Source organism: Takifugu rubripes, chromosome 11, assembly GCF_901000725.2.
Source record: "Takifugu rubripes chromosome 11, fTakRub1.2, whole genome shotgun sequence".
In the NCBI taxonomy this organism is placed as follows: domain Eukaryota; kingdom Metazoa; phylum Chordata; class Actinopteri; order Tetraodontiformes; family Tetraodontidae; genus Takifugu; species Takifugu rubripes.
The window spans coordinates 10,340,558-10,355,626 of NC_042295.1; the positions used below are offsets into that span (position 1 = coordinate 10,340,558).

The window sequence follows — 15,069 nt, forward strand, 5'->3', positions numbered from 1 at the left end:
TAAATATTCAGGCTGTATTATGAACATAGTTCCGGAATGCCACGTTACATGTCTTCCAAACAGCTTCACACGCAGTATTTGAACTGTAAACACGCACCTTAACCTGATACTGTGCAGAGGAGCCTGCAGGGCCGTTCACACCCTTTAGTCAAACACACTCAGCCATCTCCCGGGTGGCCTCTGCTGGCCATTTCGTGTCATTGCATCCTATGAGGCGCTGCTCTCTGTATAAAATATGATATCAAAATCCCACCTTTTTGATTTTTGCATCATCGCACCAGCCCAAAATCAGCAAGCCAGCGATGGAAAGATGCTTAAACCGTGTCCTGCTCCCCTACCAGGGTCTTCAGCAGCAGCAGCAGCCGCAGCAGCATCGCCACCAGCGGAGCCCGCCCTCCTCACGTCTTACCCTAACCCGAGAAGACCTGCGCAAATGCATCCCGCAGCGGCAGCCGCCAACCTGTGGAGGAGGTGAAAACTTTTTTGTCCCCCTGGTTCTTTCTCCATCTTGTTTTCTCCCTAGAACGCGCCCGCACAGCGGGATGGGCGCGCTAGTTGGGAAGCCTGCAGGAGTCCTGTGAAGGTAGGCCATTAAACATTTTAAAACAAGGAGCAAATGGGAGTTAAAGAGGAGCTGTGAGGAAGAGAGGAGGAAGTGGCTGTCACTCCAAGGAAGGTAGCGATTTTAATGACGTTTGCATAACCTGGGTATTTAAAGGAAGTCATTGCTAAGGGTGCAAGATAAAATAAATTAATAAAAGAAACGTATACAGAGCGGTCAAATTTATGATGTATGTTTTTGGAATTTCTGAATGATTTTCGTGCTCTAACTGCTGGATGTTATGTTTCACAGACTTTGTGCTTCCAAGGTGTTGTTTGAATAAATACACAGATCACAAAGTGTCGGTGAATATGAACTTGGACACAATGAAAGTTTAAAGATCAATCACAGCAAAAAAAGAAAGAAAGAAAAGACAAAGCGTTTCAAAATAGACGCAACATGGTTTATTTCCAGAATCCTTTAAACATGCCATAAAGACACCAAATAAAATCCACATGACAAATTCTCAAACTGTCTGGGAAAAAATTCTGTATTTACCAAGCGCATCTTTTAGTAAACACACAAAAGCCACATGATACATATCAGGACTTCCTGTGCAGGCTTTTATGTGTCTACTACAAAAAACAAATGCTTATTAAGTAAATACCCTTGCAGGTTATATTGTTTCCTGAGAGGGTTGCCGGGGAACAGAACGAGAAGCTTTTCAATGAAATTCAGAATAAAATTCAGAATAAAATGAATTCCGGGGTCATAGGTCGAGTGGAGACTGAGATAATTTGGGTGTTTATATAAAAATGCAGGATTTCTTTGACATGATACAGAAAAATGGAAGGTTTTTTGTTGACATGTACCACTGGGGAAATTCTTTTTTTTAACTTCCCACAGCGAGGACCTCGGCTGGTCGCCGTTTACTGCCGCTCTGCGTTATTGCACGTTCCTGCTGAGGGAGGCGGGAGGACGAGGGCGAGCAGCCATGATCGACCTGAGCCACCTGACCGAGGAGGAGCAGGGGGCCATCATGACGGTGCTGAGGCGGGACGCCGAGCTGAAGAGGGCCGAGGACGACAGAGTCAGGTAGAAAAACCGGGCCCCCAGCGAGCGGCACCAGAGACGTGTCCCTGCTCGGCTAATTAGCATCACGCATTTCCCATAATCCATCAGTCCCTTTAAAAAAGTCGCTGTTGTTGTGAGCATCATTTTAATGACATTGGCTCAAATGTCGCCTGTTTCCTTTTTCTGGTTGAAAAGAATCCTTTGTGTGGCGGCAAATGCGAAGGCCAAAATAGCATCGGGCCATAATAGAATAACAGTTTGGCTGCACAGACACGCCGCCGAGACGCCTCCACGTGAGCCGCGTAATTCAATTCCAGCCTCTTCCAGACACACTGGTCACACTGGGCAGTAATGGGAACCATTCGAGGCTTAATTTCAGACCGAAACATCCCCAAACAGCTGCTGGCAGCTCTGGAAGTCAACAAAAAGGGCACCGTTAAGCTGACAGGGGAGGCCCCCGTGCTGTTTTTCACTGGTTAGACGTCACAACAGTTAGATTATCATTTCAATCTGTCCTCCTGTTTTTGATCCCAAATTTCAACCGTTAATTCCATAATGTGACTCTGATATCCGGAATTGAGGATTACAAGAAATAAGTGTGTTGGCACATAATAGAACAGATTCCAATTGTAAAATGATTGTCCTTAATTTGAAGAATTTTGTGGAAGTGTAAAAAACACCAAGAACTCAAAGAACAGAAGAGAGGAGAGAATTTGCATGACGTTGTTTGAATCCACCCGATCAAAGGGAAATAGACAAGAGTTAAAATTACTTTTTGTTTTGCTTTGTTCTCTCCCCTCCAGCAAACTGGAGAAAACGCACAACACTGGCTCCAAGCCGGACTCCCAGTGGAAGTATCTGAGCGGAGAGTGGTTTTACGAGGCCAAGTCCCGCCGGCACATGGATAAGATCCACGGCTCGGAAGTCATCTTAGCCTCCATGAAAGCACAGACGGCTCCTTTTGGTGTGTTTACTCTGCACTGTTGACACAGTGCTTATGTCAGAGTACATAATCCTGTCATGGTCCACCATTGTATCATTCTGCCTCTGAACTCTGCCATATGTGTGTGTGAGGCGTCTTATTTCCTCTTTTTTAATCTGTTTTACCAATGCAGATGGGTCCCCTCTAAGCAAAAGGTCACCAACACCCAGCAGCTCGGGTCTGAAAGTTGGCACTCCACCGAAACCAGCCCGGTCTTTGGAAAACCTGCAGCTGGCCACGATCAAGTACGCCGTCGCTGCAAAGCTTCACAAACAGCCTTGTGACTCGCCTGTGTAAATATAGGCGGCGATAAGTGAGCAGCTCCTAACAATGCAGGATGTGGCCGAGGCGGCGGTTTAGCAAAAGTGTTTAACTCAATATGCAACATTCTTGTTTCCAAATTGGAAGCAACAGTTTCAATTCTGGAAGGAACAGGTCGTTCTGAGGTGGGGCCTGTATTCAGGTTGTACCCATGAGTGGATATTTGTCATTTTTATCTCTTTTACCTGAAACAGTAATGAACAATAAATATAAAGAAATAAATAGAGACAGTAAATAAATAGATAGAGTAAAAAGTCCTGTTAAAATAGCTCTTGTAAGCTTGGTGGAAAAGATCAGTTTGGAGGTGGGATTGAAGGTGAGACATTCAGAGGTGGGGGGACGGAGCACCCAAAGGCTCTAGACCCCATGATGGTCAAGGGAGCAGGTTGGCAGGAAGGGGAGGATCTGAGACAACGGGTGGGTGTTTGGTCAGTAAGATAGGCTAAGCTAATGAGCTACTGTAGGTTGTTGATGGATCTGCTGTTTGATATGAAGCCAGTGGAGCTGCTGCAGCAAACGGGTGATGTGGCGGGTGGAGGGGGCCAGAATTTTGAACCAGTGCAAAAGTTCATGGATCAGATAAGGCAAAGAGAAGGGAGCGGCAGTAAGGGTGCGACCTGTTAGAAGAGAGAGATGGAGGCAGGTGGGAGATGCTACGAAGTTGAAAGAAAGGTGACCGAGTGACTTTACTGATGCGGGACTGGGACGAGGGCGTGCTGTCAAAGGTGACACCCACAGGCTTAACATGGGTGGAGGGCAGATAAGACACATATTTGTTCAGTTATCAGCCAATTATAATCCAGTAACACGGCGGCGAAAATACCAACATGCAGCTGAAAGTCGTGATGTGGCGCCACGGCTGCCTCGCACGAGTCACATGGATCCGGAGCGCTTGATCGGCTCTAAACGTGTGAATTTCTGTCTCCATTCAGTGATCTGGAGAAGGAGAAAAAAAGTCCCATCTTCTCTCCAAGAATGGTACTATCAGTCTTTTTCTGTGCTTTTTTTTTGGTCCCTTTTCTCTGTGGCATCATCGTTCATTGTCGTCTTCCCTTCAAAGCAAAGGAAAAACCCCTTCAACCAGGGCTCCATGATTATTTATGAGGCCCCCGACAACATCAGCTTCGTGACATCCTGTCAGAAGCCGGAATTATCCCAGACAGGTTGGAACTGAATTTCCCGATAGATAGAGTCGTCAGTCGGTGAGACACGTGTGAATGTGCAACATAACTCTCCCTGCAGCGGACGCGTCCTTGCTGAGGAGCAACCCTGGAGAGGACTTCAGTCAGACTTCGGACACCTCCAGCACATCTGAAGGTTCCTCCCCGGCATTCAGGCCGGTGCCGAGGAAGAGGACCTTCCTCTCTAGACACCCGTCAAGCAGCGATCCTGACGCTCCGGTCGGCCCAGCCTCCATTGTCCCCTCCCCAGGACAGAGGCGCCAATTGGCCCAAAGAGTAGCTGCCCCCCAGGAGAGCCCCCAGCAGCCTATGAATGATGATGATCAGCCTGTTTACAGTGAAGACAAATACGGAGGAACACCCTCCCAGAAGATGGACAGGTCAGTGAAAATTCCGAGCGCCTCCCCGAAAGCTTTGACGACTCGTTAACTCAAAGACATTTCAGTTCAGACACAGAGAGCGGGAGCGATGCTGACGTGGCCCTCGAAGAAAGGAGGGAAGAACCACGGGATGAGCGTCTGGGAGAGCGCGCGGCGCTGCGCAGTGACGTCCTCCGAAGCGGCAGCATTCAGGACACCGTCGGAGGAGGAGACAGTGCGGGACCAGCAGGGAGACCTGATGAGCTGAGCCTGCCTCAGAGCACCGCAGGTGAGTTTCGCATGCAGGAGCACTTTTGTTTACTTTAATATTCGTAGTTACATCTGATCATCAAATTTTAACTTAAGAAATCTACAAAATGTGCTGAACCTTTAGAGCTGCAATGCAGACGCTAGCGGCATTCACCTGCTTTGAAATGAGAATTAATAACAGACTGAGGCGTTCTTATATGGCCTTCCACCGAGCGCACAACAGAGACAGGCTATTCAGAGCTGATCGGAGACAGCGGAGGGGCAGCGGGACACAGGTGGGACACAGGTGGGACACAGGTGGGACACAGGTTGGGACAGCACCGAACAGAGGGAACGAGACCGAAATGCAAAGGCGCGCGGCGAGGACGAAACCGCCTGAAACCAGACAAACGGGACGGGCTTGAAACGATATTGACAGAGGAGGACTGAAATAAAACCCGAAACTGAAAAACACAAACAACAAACTGAAAAAGTCCCAGAATAAACAGAGATATGGATATAAGAAATGAGTGTTTACAAGACACCGCTCAAACAACAGAGCAAACATTGGAGAATTCAGCCACATAGAGCCAAATAAATATGTTTTTGTCGCAGCTGTGTGGAAAACTAATGAACTCTTAACAGGCCACCAGTTGGCTGGGAGCTTTGTCAACAACACGCACGTGCGCAGACACTGCAACTGGCGCACGCAGGCAAAATGTATTCAACGCAACCTTAGCGTCAAATGCTAAATGTTCCTTTGTGAACTTTCACCAGGATCGTGTCTCTGCTGTCCAAATCTAAACTAAGGTTTTGACATAAAGGACAGGACAATGAGCAGCCTCCAAGTGAGATTAAACAAAATCAGTTCTTTTTTATTTTTTGTCCAATTTAGTTAATCAACAAATGAAATTCTTGACTTAGGAAATCTCTGGTGTCACTTCAACGTTCCGTCCAACGATACGCTAATTGCTGATGTAATCCCTGCAAAATTGATTTTATTTCCGCCCGACCCAGATCTAATTTGTGTTTACAGCTTGATGCAAAATAGGGGCCTTGACTCGCTTTTGATTGAATTTTAATGGTCCATAAATCATAATTTATAAGACTATTGCAGCATGGTAACATTACCATTGTTTTCAGGTTGACATGCAGATGTGCACTTAAATAAAATTTAAAATAATGTTAATAAATAAATTTGGCACCTGAGAGATCAGGTAAACGGCTCAAGCACAAGTACCAAATTCTCTTTTTACGCCTTTCTTTTCAGATCCAGATCCTCCGGTATCCTATGATCTCAACTTCATTGACAAATCAGACAAGCAAATGAAGAAATCAAATCAGAAAAACGTGTTTACACTAACCACGCAGAGCACCAGTCCCACTGGTGACGAGGAGTCCATCGCGAAGGTGCTGGACTGGTTCAGTCGCAGCACCGACCGCAGCGACTGGCTAAACTCGGCAGGTGGTGCGAAGGTTAGAATGGGCTCTGACCACAATGTGGTGGTCAGCAAGTCAAGAAGCGAAGATTCGTTCCTAAACGAAGGCGAGGGGACGAGTGAGCTCTTGCAGAAAAAGATCAATGAGGCGAAAGCGTTAAGAGCTGCTCATAGGTCAGCCAGCTCAGAGCTGCTTGAAATAGAGGAACCGCAGCAGCAGGTCTACGTTCCACATCTGAGGTCAGTTTGGGAGAGGCACAAAATAGGTCCTAAAGTACTTATTATCAAGTCAATGATGTCCAAAAACCGAGGACAAACGCCTGCTCGCCTGTCAGACAGACACGAGGGCAACAAAATGGATATGACCTCGGAACCCGGAAGGTACAGCCGGGAGATAATTTACAAGGGTGAGAGTGAGCGACGTGCGGTTGTCCGTCCACAAACAGATACGGAATACACGTCCCCCTCTAGCAGCAGCCAGGAGGCACACGGGCCGAACACTTCAGCTCGGAACTATCGCAACTATTCCGATTTAGAAGCCGGTGCCCAAGCGGCCGACAGAAGAGGTTCGGATCCCGGGAGTGTGAATGTACCCAGACCTAGACAGGAGAGAATATTCCATCCTAGACTGAGTGTAGAGACTGAAAGTCTGTCTACATCAAACCCAAGACCTGACAGAATTTCCCAATCCACAGAAATCCAACTGCGAGATGAATCTTCCAGGACTCCAAAGTCGGAGGCAGATCTCCAAACGAGATACAGCCCGGGCTCTTATTCCGGAAACAAGTCGTATGTGGATAACCCGCAAGGTGGGAATGACGCATTGATCGAACCCAAAACACAAACATTTAGAAGTCTATATAAAGATGCTAGTTGGAATAGCGACGATAGAGGTCACAGTCCTCAGAGAAACGTACAAGATTTGCCTCAGCAGGAGAGCTCTGCAGATAAGATAAAGCAGCTCAGGTCCTTCTGGGAGCAGGAGAGGAAGCCCACCTTTTACAGCAGGAATGTCACCCGGGGCCCGAGCCAGTCAAAAGTCAGTAAAAGATTCACAAAGTCCGAGTACGACCTGACCGCTCTTGGGAATGGTGACCGCAGTGAGGAGATTAATCCAAATGTTGTTGGCACGGAGACAGAATCTGCTAACCTGACCACAAGTCGGACGCAATTCAACAGCCTGCGGGACTTCTGGGATGAAGCTACTTCTGGTAAACCCAAAAGCACTGCAAGGAAAGAGACGGTAAAGATCCAGTTTGCAGCCAAGGATTTTAGGCGCAAAGAGCCAGAGATTCAGCCGAAAACAAGACCCGTGGCCGCCAAATTGTCTCCTACTCTTCAGGGTGTGTCAACAGTTGAAGGCTCAAGGGATCTCCCTCGACAAGACACTTTAGGAAAAGAGAATCGCCCCCATAGGAGCAGAAAGGACAGCTATGAGGCCTCCAGCAGTCGCGCAAATTCAATTCGCCGTGCTGCCAGCATGTTCGCTCTGTCCGCTTTGGATGAAAACGATCAAGTTCAAATGGACACGGGCCCTTCTCAGCCCCAGAGCAGGAATCGGAGGCAGTACAGCCAAAAAAACGTCACCATAAGAAAGCCACCAGAGGAGAGTGAGACCCCAACACCACGTGCGCGAGCGTACATTCCCAGCGACTACCGCCACTACCTGGGCATGACGGACGAGGCGAGCTTCCAGGCCTCCCTCGCCCCAAATCCCGAGGATGAAGGAGAAAAGGGTGGCTTTGGATTTGATCCGGGCAGGCCGGTCCATGTCAGCACCCCTGTGAGCTCAGAGGGGTGGCACAGTCGTAAGAGCACCAAGGTGACGCAGCGCCCCCTGTGGGCAAACTACAGCTCAGACACAGGACCAGATTCATCTTTGAGCAGCACATCAGACTCCTGGTCCAACTCCAAGAAATATTCTGACCGTGAGCATTCAATTTTAGTAATTTATGGAAGAATAATGCAACAACTGAAGCCCTAATACAAGTCCCCCCCCCCCCCCCCAAATTAGTGAGATTGAAATACTTATTCATGTATATATTGTGTTTTCTATGCAGTGACATGTATTAATTTGGACAATATAGGATACAAAATAAGGAACATATACAGTTAATTTAAAATACCAAAAGTGATTTTTTTTTTAAATTATAAAATAATAGTTACTGACACCTAGTGGTAATGACGCAGACTGCAAGATTTAAATGATTGTCGACATTAGCAAAGCAGCGAATGAAGTCTAGTGCTCACATATGTAGGGTAATTCAACACCTGTTGATAGCAGACTTTTGTCATCCTTGTGACTCATTTATGGCCACGTCCTTGACGCAACGTCCGTGTCAGCTTATTTGTTCAAATGTCTCTGAACAGTGTGCGCACCTGTGTTCACCTGCCCATGTTTAATTTCTGGGCTTTCCTTAGAATCACTAACAAGTATATGAGTAGTTGGTACTTTCAGCAGCTGCTCAAGTAGAAACTGTAGCGTTGCTAATCGCTGCCTACGTGCTTCTGGTCAATGGTGAATATTTGATACCAAGCGACCATTAAAAGAACTGTGAAAAGGTAATCTGAGTGTTTTCTGTCTTTTACATGTACTGTAGGTGGGGATGACACTTTAAGCCCAGTAAGGAAAGCACTTATGCGAGCAGAAACACGAAGCAAAAGTTTGGAGGACCTCACGGCATCACCAGGTCTGCACGTCCTTCACGTCTCCATTTTGATTGTGTGTCACTGCTGCTTTGAGCCGACTTTTGGTCTGTTCCAGTACAAGAAAGAAGGCAGGACACCACTGCTGACATCAGAGGCGCCAGTGATGGTAAAAACCCATCAGCCCATTCCGTGCTCCTGCTTTCATCACTCAAATGTGCAGTGACGAGTTTGATAGTGACACGTTTCCCTAATCAATCAATCCCCAGTTTCGTCCATGCCTTCGCCCGCCTCCTCCTTATTCTCAGATAAGGACCACCTGAAGAACATGAGCAAATCGGTCCCTCTGTTCTTACAGAAGGAGGTAAATCTGTAACTTTCACTCCCGTTCGTTTGAGATTCCGCCGCATTCTCGCACCCAAAGCGGACTTCTGTCTTTCAGGACGACGCGTTCACTGACTCCAACAGCGACCAGAGTTACCACAGCGGGCAACTAACCAAAGGCGGCTCTTTGACTAACCTCACCAGCTCCTCTGGCTTGTCGTCTGTATGTTACCTTGCAAACGCGACTCTGCTAACAAGCACTGCTGGCTGGCATCTAAAATTAATCTGTTGTTGATGCAATGTGTGGTTTTCTTTTTAGTTTTTTAAATAACACCATTATTGCTATTAACTTAACCACCAATTCCATCTTTTGCTTTTTCTTAAATCTGTCGTAATTCATCCAAAACATCCAGGTCATACTAAATTTTCTGCACTGATCTAGTACACAAACACATACAATATTGATATAAATGGCCCACAACAACTCGGACCATCCATAATGACAACATTAATGTGTAAACTTATCTCTCCTCAAGCTGAGTGGAAGTATGATGACCATGTACGGTGGGGATTTGGAGGTTCAGGGGAACATCATGTTCTCCATCAACTACATACAGAAGCTGAGAGAGTTCCACATCTTTGTGGCTCAGTGTCAAGACCTGGCCGCCGCAGACCTGAAGAAAGGCCGCTCCAACCCGTGAGTGACACGGCAGAAAGAGACACTTTGTAACACATCTACGGTGTGTATTTCTCATGAGGACATCTTTCTTTTTTGCCTTACAAGATACGTTAAAAGCTACCTGGTTCCTGACAAATCTAACCTGGGAAAGAGGAAAACGTCTGTAAAAAAGAAGACATTGAACCCAACGTTCAACGAGATCCTTAGAGTAAGAATCCGCTCGCACAGGCTCATTTCTCCCGTTCATGAGAACCAGCTGAGTGGTTCTTGTGTCCCCAGTACCGCGTTAACATGGAGTACCTGAGGACACAGACTCTCATTCTGTCCGTGTGGCATCATGACACGTTTGGCAGGAACAGCTTCCTGGGCGAGGTGGACGTGGACCTGTTCAAGTGGGACTTTGGCCACACCCGGATGAACTACTTTCCATTGAAATCACGGGTAGAAACGCTCACAGACACAAGGCAGGCAGCAGATTACAAAAGGGCGTCTCGTTTAACGTTGACTTTGTCTGTTTTAGACTCCACCAAATCTAGCAGCGGCCTCTGGTCGAGGACAATTAAAGCTGGCCATCCGTTACCTCCCGCAGATCAGCCACAGCGAAGGTTTGTGTTCGAATGAGCCCACTTGCTTCAATAACAATCAAAACCAATGTTGAAATTGTCCTGTCGTTCCTTTCATGGCTTATCTGAAGGAGTTTCGCATTTTTTTAACGGAGAGATTCACATTTGGGTGAAGGAGTGCAGGGACCTGCCTCTCATCAGAGCCACCATTAACCCTTACGTGAAGTGGTAGGTAGATTTCCAAAAATCCCGAAAACGTCGACCGATCGTCTCTCCTGACGGGATTCTGACTCTTCCCTCCCCACTAAGCTTCGTGCTGCCGGACACCAGCAGGAAGAGCCGCCAGAAGACGCGTGTGGTGCGGCGCGCGGTGGATCCGGTCTTCAACCACACCATGGTTTATGACGGCATCAGGGACATCGACCTGACGGAGGCCTGCGTGGAGCTCACCGTGTGGGACCGGGACAAGTTAGCCACCAACCTGCTGGGCGGCCTGCGGCTGGGGATCGGCACAGGTCGGGAATTGTCTGACCTGGATAAATGAACCGGAAATATAAGTATTTATTGAATTCCTGGTGTTTGTCCATAGGCACGAGCTACGGAGCTTTGGTGGACTGGATGGACTCCACTCCCTCCGAGGTGGCGCTCTGGGAACGCATGAAGTCCACCCCGAACGAGTGGGTGGAGGATGTGCTCCCCCTGAGGATTCTGAACCCCGCCAGAGCTACTTTTAAATGATTTTTTTTATTTTTTGCATTACCTTTGCACATTTAAAGGTTCTCTCTGGCCACTTTCACCATTTCCCAAAGTCCACCGATATGCATGTCAGATTAACTGGTTTAACCGCTGATAGACAATCAGGATCCTCTTTTAACAAAGCTGCTGATAATAGCACTAATTTCTGTGTGTTTTTTAAACTTTCGTGGAAAGCTTCGTGAAAGCGCTGTTTCTATTATTGTGCTAAAACTTCAATGCATTTTGTTGGTGTTTAAGCACAAAGACACTGGGTCATATTTTGTTTTCTTTATTGAACTGGCTCTAGCTCGCAGTCTCCAAACCTGCTCACTTTTCCCCCCTAATTTATATTGTGCTAAAAATAAAAGCAAGTAGGTCAGTTCTGGGACGAGTCCTGGTTTGTCTGCACTTCTTCCAGTTCACTTTCGTTGCAGCAGAACCTTTTTTGGAACCTTCCCCAGATCTGCACCTCCTGCTTTGAACTTTGAAATCATCGCTCTGTTGTGCTGTTGTTAGACCTTTTATAGACAGGTGTGTGTCCTCCCAAATAAGATCCAAACAGGAAAACATAGCACAGGTGGACTCCAGTCAAGGTGTAGAAAGATCTCAGCTCATTGGGATGAATAGCAGTTCCCCATAGTCTAACGTCAAGTCACAACAAATATCAATTTAGTCTCTCTTTATTGAAAATGTGCGGAAATTGTTGAAAACGTGTTTGATCGAGTCGAAATGCCTAACTGACTCATGGCGGCTATGCTAACAACACGCCACAATACACAAATGAAGATAACACCTCGCCAATTTGTAAATATTGTATGTTCAGGCTAACATTGTTTTAATTGGTCACGCTACATGGACAAAGTGGAAGATTGTATGATTGTGTTGGTCCAAAGATGACACACAGTGAAACATGCTGTTATCAGTGTTGCTCATGCATTTTAATTATGTTTTCAAATACAAAGTCATGATTATAAAGAGCAATGTCGGCGCACCGGGCAACTTCACCTTTACCAGCTATATTATTTTTTGAGTCAGTGCCTTGCTATGTTAGAAAGTTAATTTTTGTTTTATTGATGAATTTAATAAAAGAAAAAAAGTCTTTAATCCATTAGTCATGATGCGTAATTTTAGAAATATGTACATTTTTGCTAATCATAAATAATAATAATACTTCAGCATGATTATGACAGCATGGTCCTTAACTAAGACATGTTTTCTTAGTGATGATGTCTACAACCCACAAAACACACACCTAAAAAACACAACTTTGTTGCCCTGGGTAATTAGGTTACAGCTACAGAGTTACGCAACAAATTCCGAGTCCTCACTGAGATTCACTGATAGTAATATTTAACCATATTTTTATCCCAATTACCTAATCCCAGCTGTGACATGATCAACAAGAAAGCAAACTAAGCTAAGTGCTGACTACCTGTGTATAAAGCTGGTTTGTAAATGAAGAACAACGTGTTAATTGACGATGTGGTGCATCGAGGAAGCTCTGCTGTCGATCGTGTTACAGCTTTCTCCGTCTCACGTACAGTCCAAAGTAAACAGCTATGGCAAGGACGAAGATCGTGAGGATCACGATGCAGACGATCACAGCCACCAAAGGGCTGTTGTACTGGCCTTCATCCAACGCACCTGTGTTAGGGAAGAAAAGGATATGTTGAAGAAAATGACGCTTCTTATGTGGTTCAACAGATGGATGGAAAAGTTACTCATAAGTGACATAACACCACGATTAAGCCGGGAGCCTTACCGTTAGAGGCCGAGAAGGTTTGGACATCTGAAACAGGTGAATCACAATAAAGTCAGTCCTTGACCTTGAGTGATTTTCCAGAATGTTCCAGGAAAGTTTCTGAAACCCTGGAGTCTTAATAAAGCTACTAATCTCATCACACATCTGGTGTGGTGCTGAAAAATGCTATTTATGATGATGGGCTCGTTTATCCTTTTATTGAACAACTTCATTCCACAAAAAGAATGTTTGCTCTGCTATATTGTGTATGTACAAAGCTTTTATCCACATGTATGTATCTGTTTATATGAGAAAAACCCTGCAGTCTTAATCAGGCTGATGGACTCTTCTGTAATCCACAACCCTGTTTTTTCAGACCTCAACACTCACCGCTGCTCCGTTTTCCCACGATGATGACATGCGAGGTGATTGTGGTGTTGGCTGAAACATCCTCGGCCTCTCTCTTCCTCCTCTTGTTGGACGTTGGACAGTTCTGCGTGGAATCAATGGCGAGAGTCAACCCCCGACCCGAGAGGTGAAAGCGAGCGTGGTTTTTCTCAGGGCCGCAGCGACTCACCGGCTTTAAGCTGGCGCACGAGGACACCTCGCACAGCCTGGTGATACAGTGCAGGTAGAAGGTGGAAATGGGCTGATTTTTGTGCTCCACGAATCTGAAGGCCTCAAAGGAGAAGTTGGCGCTCTGGGCCTCGCCATTCTGCTCCAGCTTAGTCTGCGCATCGCGAGTACATCTGGGGGCGGGAGAAAGGACGCGGGTGTAGCGTGACTGCGTGGAAGCTCCACCCAACGCAAGGAGCATCGCGATCCTCTGACTCACCCAACGAAAAGGTCGTAGTATTTGTCGTCGTTGGGGTTCGGACTCGTCGTGGCGTAGCATCGGTCAAGCAGCACGTTGAACCTTCGGCGACAGAGAGGTGGTGGACGTTGTCTTGTCTGATTCAGGCGCTTATTCTAACCCACCTGTTTGTGAGGTTGGTCGCTGCGACCGCAACGTAAATCTTGGTCTTCAAGTTAAGCCCCGTCGGTGGGATGCTCAGGATTTGCTGGTACTGTTGGTCCTGTCGTTCGAGAAATGACAACATCAGACTGCGCTAATCCAAGGCAAGCGCGTAAGGGGTACGGAGACCTACTTGGTAGAGCTCCATACTGAGCGTGCTGCTGAAGGTCCCGTTGTTGTCTTTGATGGCGAGACTTATGCCTGACCTGCACGGTGAAAATCAAAGTCACCCAGTTTAATGGAAACTTTGACCTGCATAGACGGAGGCGGCGTTTAGCACGCCTGTACTCACACTGCCATTTCGGTGTTGTTCAGGAGGTACTGCATCGGGTAGAGGCAGGAGAACTTGTACAGGATCTGCGGGCTGTAGGTGATCATGCCCGAGGAGGGGTCTATGGAGTTGATTACACCAGAGATGTTGACATACTGGACGTTGGAGAAGTCGGCGAACTGCCCTGTTCCGGCCTTGTTGATTGTCTGTTGGAGATCGAGACGTGTGTTAGTTGATGGAATCAACATATTTCAAGGAAAAGTGCACCTTCACTGAAAATAGTGTTGGGAAATACCGTAAACGTGTTGTTGCAGGATGCGATGGCACTCTCATTAATGGGGAACCTGAACGTTAAGAGAGGGGGGTCAACATTCCAGACAGCAGTGCCGTAACACTCGGGTCTGTCCACGTTATTCACCGCCATCAGAGACTCGTTGTACCGAGCGTGATACACTGGGCAGATGTAGATGCTCAGGTCCATGTACTGCGTCCCGCACACCACGCTGATGTCACTGTTTTCTGCAGGACACACGGGGAACCAGGAGGAATGAGACAGAGGAAAGGAGGCCCAAAGGGGGGGAGGGGGTTGGAGGTAACACTGACCTGGAGCCCTGTTGGTATTACTGCTGGTGCAAGCGTCTGGGAGCTGAGCCTCAGCTCTGAACACCAGGCAGAGCTGGTACACCAGGAGGACCAGCCTCATGGTTCTGAGAGTGGACCTGTGAGGAAGCAGCAGATGGGGAGGTGGTTGAAGTCCAATTTTTAAATGCTTTAATCAGTGATCGCACCTGTTTTCTTGGTTATAAAGTCATTGTTCAGACTCACCTGTAAGTCTTCATGTCTTCATTTGACGTCTTGTTACGGGCCACCGAATCTCCCCTTTTATACGTTGGTCTCCCACAGGGGTGTGTGAGGAAACGTCTCGGATAATACCGCAACCTGAGCTGCA

At 47.0% G+C, this 15,069-nt stretch overlaps 2 protein-coding genes across 6 annotated transcripts; one reads left to right on the forward strand and one right to left on the reverse strand.

Annotated features, from left to right (window-relative positions):
- The first annotated feature begins 308 nt into the window (after positions 1–308).
- Positions 309–12,196, forward strand: LOC101069836 (synaptotagmin-like protein 2). Of its 5 annotated transcripts, none has more exons than XM_029844258.1 (20): positions 309–471; positions 1,448–1,636; positions 2,419–2,579; positions 2,731–2,842; positions 3,851–3,896; positions 3,979–4,081; positions 4,161–4,479; positions 4,545–4,747; positions 5,978–8,074; positions 8,747–8,836; positions 8,911–8,961; positions 9,062–9,156; positions 9,235–9,339; positions 9,653–9,813; positions 9,901–10,003; positions 10,075–10,236; positions 10,316–10,400; positions 10,490–10,586; positions 10,668–10,873; positions 10,948–12,196. In XM_029844258.1, exons 1-20 carry the CDS (start codon positions 311–313, stop codon positions 11,094–11,096), a joined length of 4,695 nt encoding a protein of 1,564 aa, XP_029700118.1. In that variant the 5' UTR covers positions 309–310; the 3' UTR covers positions 11,097–12,196. The 5 variants fall into 5 exon arrangements, with proteins under 5 accessions (XP_029700118.1, XP_029700121.1, XP_029700119.1 ...); XM_029844261.1 differs by having other exon boundaries at positions 310–676; XM_029844259.1 differs by having other exon boundaries at positions 310–583.
- A 413-nt stretch (positions 12,197–12,609) lies between these two features.
- LOC101069609 (zona pellucida-like domain-containing protein 1) lies at positions 12,610–14,849 on the reverse strand. Its single transcript, XM_029844149.1, has 10 exons — positions 14,724–14,849; positions 14,416–14,639; positions 14,142–14,326; positions 13,983–14,055; positions 13,813–13,910; positions 13,670–13,750; positions 13,412–13,583; positions 13,225–13,327; positions 12,856–12,882; positions 12,610–12,737 (listed from the first exon to the last, which is right to left on the reverse strand). Exons 1-10 carry the CDS (start codon positions 14,821–14,823, stop codon positions 12,610–12,612), a joined length of 1,191 nt encoding a protein of 396 aa, XP_029700009.1. The 5' UTR covers positions 14,824–14,849.
- Positions 14,850–15,069: the final 220 nt, after the last annotated feature.

What these genes read in the sequence shown, in the direction of transcription:
- LOC101069836 (XM_029844258.1), top strand. Translation starts at nt 311, where the DNA reads ATGCTTAAACCGTGTCCTGCTCCCCTACCAGGGTCTTCAGCAGCAGCA. An exon ending in CCATCTTCTCTCCAAGAATG is followed by an intron (nt 3,897 to 3,978) that starts GTACTATCAGTC and finishes TTCCCTTCAAAG; the next exon opens with CAAAGGAAAAACCCCTTCAA. An exon ending in ACTTTCCATTGAAATCACGG is followed by an intron (nt 10,237 to 10,315) that starts GTAGAAACGCTC and finishes TGTCTGTTTTAG; the next exon opens with ACTCCACCAAATCTAGCAGC.
- LOC101069609 (XM_029844149.1), bottom strand. Translation starts at nt 14,823, where the DNA reads ATGAGGCTGGTCCTCCTGGTGTACCAGCTCTGCCTGGTGTTCAGAGCT. An exon ending in CCTGCAACAACACGTTTACG is followed by an intron (nt 14,327 to 14,415) that starts GTATTTCCCAAC and finishes GATCTCCAACAG; the next exon opens with ACAATCAACAAGGCCGGAAC. An exon ending in AACCTTCTCGGCCTCTAACG is followed by an intron (nt 12,738 to 12,855) that starts GTAAGGCTCCCG and finishes TCCCTAACACAG; the next exon opens with GTGCGTTGGATGAAGGCCAG.